This window comes from Arachis duranensis, chromosome 1 (genome assembly GCF_000817695.3).
Source record: "Arachis duranensis cultivar V14167 chromosome 1, aradu.V14167.gnm2.J7QH, whole genome shotgun sequence".
Taxonomy (NCBI): domain Eukaryota; kingdom Viridiplantae; phylum Streptophyta; class Magnoliopsida; order Fabales; family Fabaceae; genus Arachis; species Arachis duranensis.
Window position 1 is genome coordinate 97,317,087 of NC_029772.3, and position 12,369 is coordinate 97,329,455.

Consider the following 12,369-nt stretch of genomic DNA (forward strand, 5'->3'; position numbering starts at 1 on the left):
AACAAAGCCGAGAAATTACAAAATTATTTCTGATTTAGTGAGACCATGTTATTCCTTACCATTATTGCTTAAAAAATAGGTGACTCAATGCAAGCACATTCAGTTTTCAAATGCATAGTATTGGATTTACTTTACACGCTACGTGGGTGATGGTGTCTTTATTTTAATTGGGATCTTGGGACAAGGAATCAACTAGTATTATTTTAAGCCACAGTAAGATTCAACTGGATGATTAAGATATGAGCAAGGACATGGATGTAAATACAAGAGCTCAGAACAGAGGAGCCTTTATCCCAGTTCCAATGGCAAGCTCATAGAAGACGTGAGGACTGAAGAACCATCTAAAAATGGAAGCAGAAGAAAAGTGTCATCACTCCTAACTCCTAAGCCTGTAAGCCACCCATAAGGCGATCACGTTGACAAAAAGATGGGATTCCCAGAATAGGAGGCGGCTAAATTTGGTGGCTGATGGCGCAGGTTTAGCTTGCTGGCTGCGAAGCCGTAGCAGTAAGCCGTTTTGATCACCGACAATCTCTGTGCAAATAATCAATGGTGTGGGACACCTCATCACACTCATCCCCAAAAGTCGCTATTTCCACTTCCACACTGCCTTTCAACTCGGGAAAATGCCACTGTATGCTCTTTAATTTCAAACGATAAAAAACGTCTTTGTCAGATAACTTGACCTTGTATGCTCGTATCCTATATAATGTTGGAAGAATTTTAAATATAAACATTATTTAATAGTTTTAATCGTTAACTTCAATTATAAAAATTACATATAATATATAGTAACTAAAATTAATGGTTAAAAATTTAAAACTACGGAAATATAATCATTTGAAATTTTTTTTATATTGTATACTTTATGCAGTTTTCAGTTTTGTGACATATGAATATGATGAAACGAAAATTGCAAGATAAGGTTATTCGTGGACTGACTTAATTGGATCCACGTTTTGTTATTCAATTATTCATTGACAAAATGTAAAGAAGGTGTTGTGTCTAAAATCAGGGCCCCAAACTTACATGCAAAAGTAGACAACTCATTCATTGCAGGGAAGGGAGATAAGCCAAAAATATGAGCTAAGAATACTGCCATCAGACGTAACTACTAACTACGGAAACCTTACTCTTAAGTCTTAACAGTTAACACATCACAATTCACAGCTTTTGAGGACTATCTTCTATACCTAAAAACATGGTTATATATTGAGCCTAGTCGAGCTCCGAAGGAATACCAAACCTTACACGGAAAATTTATCACCGAGGGCTACGAGTGTTACAACGAAGTTATGGATAATTGGATAGCGTTCTACCTTTTTTTTTTCCTTTTGATCCGAGATAACGCTAGTTTTGGTTGCATACTGAGATACTATTGGCGATTTGACGTTATACCTACTTATTGGACCCATTGTCCAACTTTATTGTACAGACATGAATGAATTATGTTGCAACAAAATCTTGGCCCTAACAACGGAACTTTGGGCTTTAACATGGGCCAAACTCTGCAGTGGAAACAGTTTTGATGTACTACCAGAGAATCCAGACCAAATGAAAAAAAAATTAACACAAACCTTATATCAATAAACCCCACAAACCAAAAACAAAGAAAACGGTACAACAATTTGGTGCAGAAAAAGATTCCCTCCCCTCTTCTCCCTCCTTTGATGGATAGGATTAACTATTCTAGAACAACAAACTGTATACTGAGAACAAGATGAATAACAGTTACAACATCAACTGTAACTCTGTAAGTATGCAGAACCTGGAATGAGACACAAGTATGCCAATGCATGCAACATCTGCCAGTCTGATAATTGTTGAAGTTGAACATATTATAGCAATTGCTTTTGCTATCCGCACTGATTGCATGAAGAAGGCAGTTTTAAACCTCAGACCACGTCCCAATAGCTATCTTCTGATCTGTCTGCATCTTACATCTGCAACGACATGGCGAATGTGCGGAGCATACCATTTCACCCTCTCTACATGTTCTATTGAAACCTCCCAACAATAACCTGTGGAAAATCATAATGGTGTTGGGTAATCAATATTAGTTCCAGAAATTACATCATCATTTTTGCATTGAGACAAGCTCACTGTACATTTATTTTCCTTTTTGTAATGAAGAAAGGTGCTACCTTCAGATCTAGCAATTTCATCTATGGACTTCAACACATGATCAGTCCACTGACGTTCTTCAGTGTCCTTTGTATTCCCATGGACGTGTAATATTCCACCCTCTCTCCTGCAACATTGATTTCACGAGAAAGAGTGGAATTAGTTACCAATGGCCCACAAGTAAATCTGAGCTGAATTAAGCTAGCTATTTATGCAATGTAAAGATTTTTCTTGATTGTTCTATACAAATTTTATTACCCCACAGCACAAGTAAAACAGAAATTCTATACGTTTTTAGCTAAATGCAATTTTCCAGATGCATAAGTTTCAATCATGCAATTGATAAGATGACAGATGAACCTAAACTTTAGTATCATTATGAATAGAGTTGGTGAATAAGAACGGCTTGGGAATCAGGACGTGCATACATCATCTCAGATAATTTGTATTCATACAATAATTTATTTATTGGATAAGAACGATAAAGTATTTCATAATCAAATTCAAGCTGAATGAATAACTTAGCAGCTAATTAGACAGTTTCTCCCTCATTTCATTCATACCTTGATACATAAATAATATGGCAATATTTTAGAGAAATATCAGCAACTTAAGAAAATTAAGTTTAAGAGCAGGGAACATAGTCCCACGGTCATTTCAATTTCAACCATCCTGGATAATCATTTTGTGAGAAGAATCAAGGCAAAGAAAGCAATCATGCAATTACCTTAAAGCCCTGACAGCTGTGACCCAGCTACACTCGCTAGATGGAAGGAGACCAAGAGATACTCTATCAGCCATGTTCTTTCCTTTGATTAATCTTTTCATCCCGCAAAGCTGATTTTACTAAATCTTTTCAAGTAAAAAAGAGAAGATACTTTTGATATGTAAAAATAAAATTAAAGTTACTGTAACAATCATCCCCTGGTTTCCTCTGCACAATTTTCTTCCCTTCATCTTCATTCAGAAGAGTATCTCTGATAATATGTCAAAGAAGTGCTTATTTTTTCTTTTTCTCAAGCTAACTATAAATTATCTTCACCGCTAAACAAAAAACAGATCCTCTCTTGTTTTTTGGTCATTAGACATGCGATTCTTAGAATAAAGCAAACTATTATAGAAGATTTTTTCAGTTGCTTGTCTTTATTTCCAAATTTGATCCTCACTTGATGTAGTGAGTTGAGACTCTAGTATTGAATTATCAGGAGAAGAAAAAATAAAACGAAAAATAAAATAAAATACTATATACCTTGGGGGCCATAATTCGATTATCTCCCTCAAGCACAATACAACGGTCAGCTACAGAGTTAGCTTGTAGATTATGTTTGAGTGCTTCTACCGCATGGGGATTCCACTCACACGCATATACAAGTTTTGCATGGGCCCTGCATAAGACCATGCAATCACACTATAAATAAACACAGGTTAACAAAAATAATATTAGAGGGAATAAAAAGAACCCAAGGAGGTTAAATAGTATTTTTCTCAAATAATACCCCAAACCCTAAGACAGCAAATATTAGAAGAGATTCTGTATAAAACAATGGCATGCCAGTACCAAAACACAGAATACCTGACAAGAAAAGGCAGCACAAAGTAGCCAATGCCAGCAAAGAGATCTACTATAACCTCATCTTTACAATCTAGCCTGGCCATCCGGAGCTTCTCGGATAGATTGCCCCATGAGAACATGCACTTTGTAGCATCAAAAGAATAAAGTATTCCATTTTCTCGATGATTGACCCAACCATTATCTCCAACAAGAATTTGCAATTTGCTATCTCTTGTACCAGTAGCAGCAACAGGGCCCTATCATACACTATTTACTAGTCATTTCAAGATATTTTTTTCCCATTCCAAAGATCAATCACTACATAGATATTTAATAATAAGGACTGAAAATTCACTACCCTTAACTGAAACTACATACAATGATGATTTAATACATTTTTTAAGAGAAAAATGCCACATTTAGCCTTTATAATCCATTTTCTGTTGGTAATTTCAGTGTTTTCTATATCTGTCAAAGTCATATCAGGAAATCCTTATCCTTGACATAAATTTTATGCATGCCACTTCAAGAAGATATCTTTACAAAAAGGGAAAATAGAAGAAAGGATCATGTGCATGGAAAACAATAAATCAGTAGGATGAAGTTCGTGGAGGAAAAGGCAAGAATATAATATTTATGCATTTTTCATGCATGTATGATTTACTTGGCGAGCAAGACGATGGGCCTTAAGTGATTTGGCAACAATGGGCCAAAGCTCCTCTGCGATGGAGTCCCACAAGGAATCCTTGAAAGAAGCCACTGGAACTATGACAATATCTCCAAGCCGATCCCACCTATAAGTCATAAAAGATTACTAAATAAAATATACAAAATTAGAGGAAGCACATACAAGAACAAAAGACATAAAAGCACAAAAATAACTGTGAAGATAGCAATCATTAGAGAAACAATTTTAATGAAAGAACCTTGTTGGCAATTCCTCTAGAAGCAATTCCGGTAGGCCTTTATGTTTAATCAAAGATGTTACAGCTTCATTCATCACTTTCAAAGGGGACCTGGCAGCTTTTCTTACTTCAACAACCTCGTCTACCAACATAATTGCACCATATTCAACGAGAAGATTCAATCCTTCAGAACAGGACAACTCATTTAACGAGTATCCATCTCGATTATGTGGTTTTGAGAAGATAAGTTCATTATTTCCATTAATTGCATCAGCTGAATGATGAATCCTTTTATTAAATAAAGTAACAAATTCCTTACGAACAGGAAAACGGATATGCATTCCACCCTCTTCAGAGCATGCCTTCCTCCCCAAGTCTAACCATCCAAATTTCTTCAATATGTCCTTCCCTGATTTGGCATATTTCTTTTCTAGTTGCAGGACATAATGTGATGCAATCTTCTGACTTTGGTTACTTAAACAAAGTAAGGCACCATTAACATCTGATTTTTCATTTTCCAATACATTTGGTGCATGTACAGGTTGGGATCCTTTAGAATGTTCAATCATATTCCCGTTTGTCCGTTCCCTCTGTATATTCATATGGTTGTCCTGATTCTTGATGGGCAAAGGATCATCACGTGAACATGTTACATGGAGCAAGTTGACTTTTGCTGGCTCACTAAACTTGGTTCCAAATGCATAGCATGCTGCACCACCACCAACAATAACAAGGTCATTACCAACAACGTTAGCTGTACTACGCACAAACAAATCTTTACCAACAGAATTAAGGGTAACATGCTTCCATAGACGAAGCTTCAAATCAAGTAAAGCTAACTCCTGACAATTTTGTCTGACTGGGCAACCACCAATAATGCCAAGAAAATTTTTATTCACAAACATTGAGTGTGAGAACCTAGCATGTGGAATCCTTCCAGCAGTCTTTTCCTTCTTCCACTGACACTTCTGAACATCAAACCTATATAAATCTCCAAGTGCTTTCCCACCAGTGTATCCACCAAACATATAAATCTGAGAATCAGATGCCACCATTGCATGAGAGTGGCGTGCACAAGGCCAGTCCCCACTAACTGGTATCTCTTTCCATTGTAAATTTTGTGTGTCAAGAATATAAAAGGAAGAAAATATAATATCGGTGTCAAGTCCTCCAAATACATAGATATTTGAACCCACCACAGCTGCAGCATGACGATGTCTATACAAAAAAACATTAACCTTACACTGTTAAAATACACAGAAAATATTGTTGCCAAATCAAGCTACAGCAAAAATGTTGCGATACAACTTAGAGATTCAATAAGTTGTAAGCATTTATGGACAGAATTATAATGTATGATTCCATAACATATATACCATAAACAATATAAAAGAAAACTGTAAATCATTACCTGGGAGGAAAGACACTACCGCCGCATTGATGCAACCTCCAATAATTCTTAGTTGTATCAAGGATCCATACATCACTCAGAATTTTATCAGGACCAGTCCGACCTCCAATCACAAACATGCAATCTCCAACCAAGGAAGCTGTATGGCCTAGTCGTGGGGATGGAGACTCACATGCAGGAGTGCTGATCATTTCAAGATTGCCAGAACATGGATCAAGCAGCAACAAATCATCTCTTCTTGCATGTCTCCCTGGCCCTCCAAAGCCACCAAATACAACCACCTTGCCATTATCCAATGCACAAGCTGAATGGCCCCATAGAAAAAGTTTCTCCACTGGTTCACCAACAACTTCAACATGTGTAATTGGCACATTACAAACAGGAGAACCAACAAATCCTGCCAACCATTCAAAGATTCAGACTTTTTGATTGATATTAAATGGAAAGTTGTCCTGCAATCAGATACATATCAATATGTATCAGTATAATTACCCACGCATTTCATTACCGTATGATATTAATCATAAAGTTAATATATCTATAAATGTGGTGCTACAAAACATAAGCAAACAGCAGCAGCAACATGATATTCTAATCATCAAATACCATCATACTGAAATATCAAATACCTGAATAGGTGTCTCCATTCTCGTTTCCTGACCGAGACTCATTCTCAACTTCATAATGATCACAATTTGGCAGTAAATGGTTACCGATATCCGCAACCACAGATCCCCCTCCAAAACCATTGGAATGCTGCAACACTGCAAGGAACCTCTCAGTTCTCTTCCTATTAGCTTCCATCTTGTCGTTTGCGACCTGAACAAGATACCTAACATACTCAGGGTTCACCATAATCTTGCCAGTGTCCCCTAACGGCACCTCCAACCGTATCGAACAGCGAATCGCTATGATTACACGCTTGCTGGCGTTAGTGATGCCAGATTCCCTGAAACCACATGATATTGCGAGACACACCAGCGACTGAGCAGAAGAGAGATCTTTGCACTCGACGGCGATGATGAGGGGCTCGAATCTGAAGACGAGTTCGGAGGGAACGGGTGAGGACTGAGTTGACTCGGAGGTGGGGAAGAGGAGGGAAAGGACGGAGTCGGTATCGGCAGGATCGTGGGAAACGAAGAGCCAGGTGCCGCCTCTGGCTTTCTTCTTGGGAAGCGTTGAAACGGCCTCGTTTTGAAGAGGCTGAGAGAGGATTGAGATTCTGCCGGAGCAGGAGCTTGTAGTGAAGTAGAAAGGGTGGTTGTTGAGTGCATTGATGAGAGGTATTATTGGAATGTCCAAACTGCCCTTTGGAGACTTGTCGTGCTCGGTTGAGTTCAACGATGATAGTGTTGCCGCTTTTCTCTTCTCAAACTCCATGCTTGCTGCTCAGTCTTCAGCTGTAACTGTAAAGTGTAAAGTAAACCCACCAAAAACCTCTTATGAGGAAGATTGAATAAGCTCTTTATTGGGCTCAGTTTATGAGCTTCATTATACAAGGCCCAATAAAAGAGAGAACTCTAGACTCCAGTCAATAACGTTGTTTTGAAATTGTTATGGACTCTTGGGTTTTCGCTTGATGCTTCCTGCCATCCATCATCTACAGCTTGGTTACGGAGTACTCCTTTCCTCCACTGCGCTGGCCACCTGTGACGGCCTCTGCCGATTCTTTTTCGCGTAGCGTCTTCTATCGTCTGGAACTGTTTCCGATGGAGTGGGTGTGCCCAACCCATTTCCTTGACCAAAAGAAAAAAAAGGAGAGCTCACTCTTTTTTGGCGGCAGAAGGAGCTTTTCAAGGTAATTCCTCAGCTAAAATTTAAACTTTTACTTCTTCCCTATTTTATATTCCTTAGTTTTATCCATTATGTATTTTCTCTTTAAAGATTTTTTTATAATTATTTTAATAAACAGTGTACACGTAGTATTTGGCTGGCTATTCGATGAAGTGGTATGATTTTGAGTTTCTTTTCATCCAAAAGTCGTAACCATTTGGCTCGAGCTTTTCATTCTGGTAAGCGTTTCTTAAACCCAAGTTCTGGATATATTGTTTTCAGAGCTATTTGTGTTAACTTGAAGCATAGGAGATGGAGTGTGTTGGAGCGACTATCCCCCAAGCTCACCAGCTCCTTGGTGAGCCGAGTTGTTTGCGAGTTCCAAAACTCGCCACAGTTGGCTTTAGATTTTTATAACTGGGTTGGAGGGTTGTTCTCTCACTCATTAGATTCCTGTTGCACTTTGGTTCATGTGCTGGTGAAGTCAAGAAGATTTGATGAGGTATTATTTCTTTTGAGAAACTTGATTACTGAAGAGGGCACTCCTCCATTGGTGTTGTTGGAAGTATTGGTAGAGAGTTATCGAAGATGTTGCTCTAGTATTGCGGCTTTTGATGCATTGGTGAGGGGTTGTACTCAGGTTGGGGCTACTGAAGGTGCTTATGATGTCATCTATAATTTAAGGAGCCGGGATTGTTTCATTACTATTCATGCTTGGAACAATTTCCTAAATCACTTGTTGCAATTGAATGAAATCGATAGGTTTTGGAATTTGTATAGAGGAATGGGTTCTTTTGGTTACATAGAAAATGTGAATACTTTTAATTTGGTTATCTATGCTCTGTGTAAGGAGTACCGACTAGTGGAAGCTATTTCAGTGTTATATAGGATGATGAAGGGTGAAATTTTCCCCAGTGTAGTCTCGTTTAACATAATCATAGATACGGCGTGCAAGATTGGCAACTTGGGTCTTTCCTTGAAACTTTTTAAAAATATGACCATGATGTCAGGGGATTTTGTTTGGCCCAATTCTGTTACTTACAACTCCATAATCAACGGATTCTGCAAGAATGGGAAATTATTACTTGCAGAAGAGATGCTTCATAAAATGGTCAAGGCAGATATAGAGCCGAGTGTTCGGACATATGCTACTTTGATAGATGAGTATGCGAGGTGGGGAAGTTTGGAGGAGGCATTGAGGCTCTGTGATGTAATAGTGGAAAGGGGATTGGTCCCTAATAATGTTGTTTACAATTCGATTTTACATTGGCTTTATCGTGAAGGAGGTATTGAGGAAGCTTCTTTGCTACTAGCTGACATGATTGATAAGCATATATGCCCTGATTAGTACTCTTATGCAATCCTTACCAAAGGCCTTTGCAGAAATGGATATCTGACTGAAGCTCTTAAGCTTCATAGCCAGATTTTAGAACATAATCTAATACAGAATTCTTTTTCTCACAATATACTTCTTAACTATATATGCAAAAGGAAAAATATGGCAGTAGCCAAGCAACTATTGGGCAGCATGATTATCCGTGGCCTGACTCCTGATGTTTATACATACAGAACTGTGATTGATGGATATTGTAAATTAGGTAACACAAACGATGCGCTTCAAGTTTTTGATTGGATGATAAAGATGGATGAGAAGCCTAACTTGACAATATACAATTCTGTCATTAATGGTCTGTGCAAAATGGCCTCAATAGATGCTGCAAAATACATAGTTGATGAATTACGAAAGAGAAGATTATTTGATGCGACGACCTTTAATACCTTAATTAGTGGATATTGCACGGGCGGACAGATTGATAAAGTGTTTAATTTGACTATGGAAATGAAGAGCTTGGGAATTTCTGCGAATAGAGTCACGTATAATACACTGATAAACCTTCTCTGCAAGTGTGATTGCGAGGAAGAAGCAAAAGAATTGATGAAGATGATGATTGTCCAGGGTATTTGTCCTGATTTTGTAACATACACTACACTTGTTACTCACTTTATCAAGACATGTAGTCCTGATGAGGTGATTGCATTGCATGACTACATGATTCTAAAGGGAGTAGTCCCTCACCAGAAAACATATGATACCATTGTAGCACCACTTCTTTTAGAAGAAGGAAGAAAGAAAAGATCATAATACATGTATAGCAGTGTAAAAGGTTGTTCGGTCTCACAGTTTGTGACTTTTCCTGTTTTCCTTTTTTTTTAATACTAACAGATCATACCATTCATTCTTTGGTGTACCAACCACATTTCTATTAATTCATATTATTTCATTTTAATTTTGATGTCCTACATTAGCTTATCTTCTCTTAATTATATATTAACTATTGTACATTGGAAGTGCATTTTGCTAATTTTTGATACATAAATTGATATGCAGCTTGATTTATTATGTATGATTTATAAATAAAAATATACGTAGCTCTTATTGCTGGATTTTGATTCTTGAATAACATAATTTTTTTTTGTTTTAGCCATTCATTCATGTAAAGAACCTTCTATATTTATACGCTTAGCTGGAGGATTGTGAGCCACTGTATTTTCTATGGGAAAAATATATCTATATTCTTTGATGTTAGAATATTTACTCGATAAAGTAAAATGCAACAATAATGAGGGATTTAAATAATTTATACAAGTATGATTTTTTTTTTATAAATTTATCAAAAAGAATAGGTCAAATTCCAGATAATAAAATTATAATATATGTTAATATAATTATAGCTGATTGCAGTTATTGCAACATTTAGGCATTTTTGAGATAGGATAAAATTATAGAAAAATAAAAATTAGCCAATAATTAGTCAACATAAATTTTAGATGTACAATTTAAAAAAATTGAATGTGTAGTTTTTGGAATTTTTGGATGTGTAAACTTTACATAAATAATTATAAACTAGTAACTATGCATAATAGAATAGAATGACAGTTATAACTAACTCAGACATAATCACATTCTGAGATGTAGTAATTCTAAAAATAATCGCCGCACATTTATTTTTGACCTCGTAATAATAGGAAAGCATAAATTGCTCAGAGCCTTTGAATAAAATCACACAGATCTCATATAAACCAAAATAAGAGCACATATTAAATTTCACTTAATTTTTTTTCCAGTTAATTTAAGTGAATCTTTATGAAGCATAAAGTTTTAGTGCTAAATTTTAATTTTGTTTTTAATATCTGTATTTTTTTATTTCAAACATCTTATTTTATTTAATTTTAGTTTTGTTAAAATTAATTTTTTCCCAACATATTCATTTTTCTATTATTATTTTCTTTTAAATAACAGCAACAATCATAATTATAGGAACCATAATGGTAATTAGTGTTTAATAGTAAAAATAATAGAAGAATAAAAAAGAATAATAAAAGAAAAAAATAATATTCCGAAAAAAGATTTAAAGAATAAAAAATGTTTGAAAAAATATTTAATTTTGATTAAAATATAAAAATATGGCAATAAAATCTAGAAACAAGATAAAACTTAACCCAAAACTAACAAAAGGACAACAAACAATAGTTTACCCATAAATTAATGCAAATAGGGAATTAATACATGTCTGGATTTGGCAATTGGCACAAACCTCGTGTGAAGTTCCCTACATAGCAAGCCTCCATTTGATGACATGAATCTAAATGAGGATTTAATACTCAAATTGATCTTTGAACTTTTAAAGAAATTTTAATTTTTAATTTTTAAATTTTATAAATATGATTCACATTTAAAAATGACAATAAAATTTTACATGAGAAAATTCTTTCTTTCTTCTATTCTATTTAGTAAAATATTTTTTATTTTTGTCTTATTTTATTATAGATTTTTTTTATTTTCTTTCTGTAGAGGAAGCGAATACTCACATATATATAAAAATATTTTTTAATTTTTTTTTGAAAAAAATAACACAATCATAATTTATAGGTTTAGCTAACCTGCGTTCTAAAAACACTTAATAAACTTATTATTAATGAAAAATTTCAAAAGTTTTCATTTAATGAATATAAAATAAATACATTAAAAATTTAAATTTTTTTATATTTTTAACAAAAACTTTTTTATTTTGTAGTCTTAACATATGTCTTTAGGATAAATAGTAGATACATCCTAAAATTAAAATCAAATATTATTCAACTAAATATATCAAATTAGAATATAATCCAAACAAAAATTCAACATAATTAATATACACAAAAATTTCCAACATACAAATTAAAATAAAATATAATAGAAAATTTTTTATTATAGTTTGATGATAGTATTCTCCTCTTGTAATAACACAAATTTAAATAATTAGCTATGATAAATTTAAATATTATATATATCATTAATTTATTTCTTAAAAAAACTTTAAAAAAAATAAAGGCCATTAAATATAAACTTATATAAAAATATTTAAGATTTTTTTTCGTGAGAATTGTATGGATCTCTTATGAAGTGAATATTTCAATCCTCACTTCGGTCTCCATTTATTTGCGGAATAAGTTTCCATCTTTATAGAGATTTGTAAATCTCATTACTTCCTGTTGGGGTTTTTTTTTGGCCATTCTTACTCACATTATCCCAAAAATGATATGTATCATATGTTTTCGTATTT

At 34.7% G+C, this 12,369-nt stretch overlaps 3 protein-coding genes across 4 annotated transcripts; 2 read left to right on the plus strand and 1 right to left on the minus strand.

Moving 5' to 3' along the window:
- Positions 1 to 1,021: 1,021 nt before the first annotated feature.
- LOC107466736 (tRNA wybutosine-synthesizing protein 2/3/4) lies at positions 1,022 to 7,417 on the minus strand. Of its 2 annotated transcripts, XM_016085748.3 has the most exons (9): positions 6,622 to 7,417; positions 5,993 to 6,389; positions 4,603 to 5,799; positions 4,341 to 4,470; positions 3,698 to 3,933; positions 3,374 to 3,509; positions 2,852 to 2,928; positions 2,145 to 2,251; positions 1,022 to 2,021 (listed from the first exon to the last, which is right to left on the minus strand). In XM_016085748.3, the coding sequence occupies exons 1-9, from the start codon at positions 7,370 to 7,372 to the stop codon at positions 1,915 to 1,917; spliced, it is 3,138 nt and encodes a 1,045-aa protein (XP_015941234.1). In that variant the 5' UTR covers positions 7,373 to 7,417; the 3' UTR covers positions 1,022 to 1,914. The 2 variants fall into 2 exon arrangements, with proteins under 2 accessions (XP_015941234.1, XP_052115818.1); XM_052259858.1 differs by lacking the exons at positions 1,022 to 2,021; positions 2,145 to 2,251; positions 2,852 to 2,928; positions 3,374 to 3,509 and having other exon boundaries at positions 3,762 to 3,943.
- A 109-nt stretch (positions 7,418 to 7,526) lies between these two features.
- LOC107466745 (pentatricopeptide repeat-containing protein At1g11710, mitochondrial-like) lies at positions 7,527 to 9,944 on the plus strand. Its single transcript, XM_052259860.1, has 2 exons — positions 7,527 to 7,790; positions 7,905 to 9,944. Exon 2 carries the CDS (start codon positions 7,944 to 7,946, stop codon positions 9,111 to 9,113), a length of 1,170 nt encoding a protein of 389 aa, XP_052115820.1. The 5' UTR covers positions 7,527 to 7,790; positions 7,905 to 7,943; the 3' UTR covers positions 9,114 to 9,944.
- Positions 9,264 to 9,908, plus strand: LOC127740606 (pentatricopeptide repeat-containing protein At1g11710, mitochondrial-like). Its single transcript, XM_052251740.1, has one exon. The coding sequence runs from the start codon at positions 9,264 to 9,266 to the stop codon at positions 9,906 to 9,908; it is 645 nt and encodes a 214-aa protein (XP_052107700.1).
- Positions 9,945 to 12,369: the final 2,425 nt, after the last annotated feature.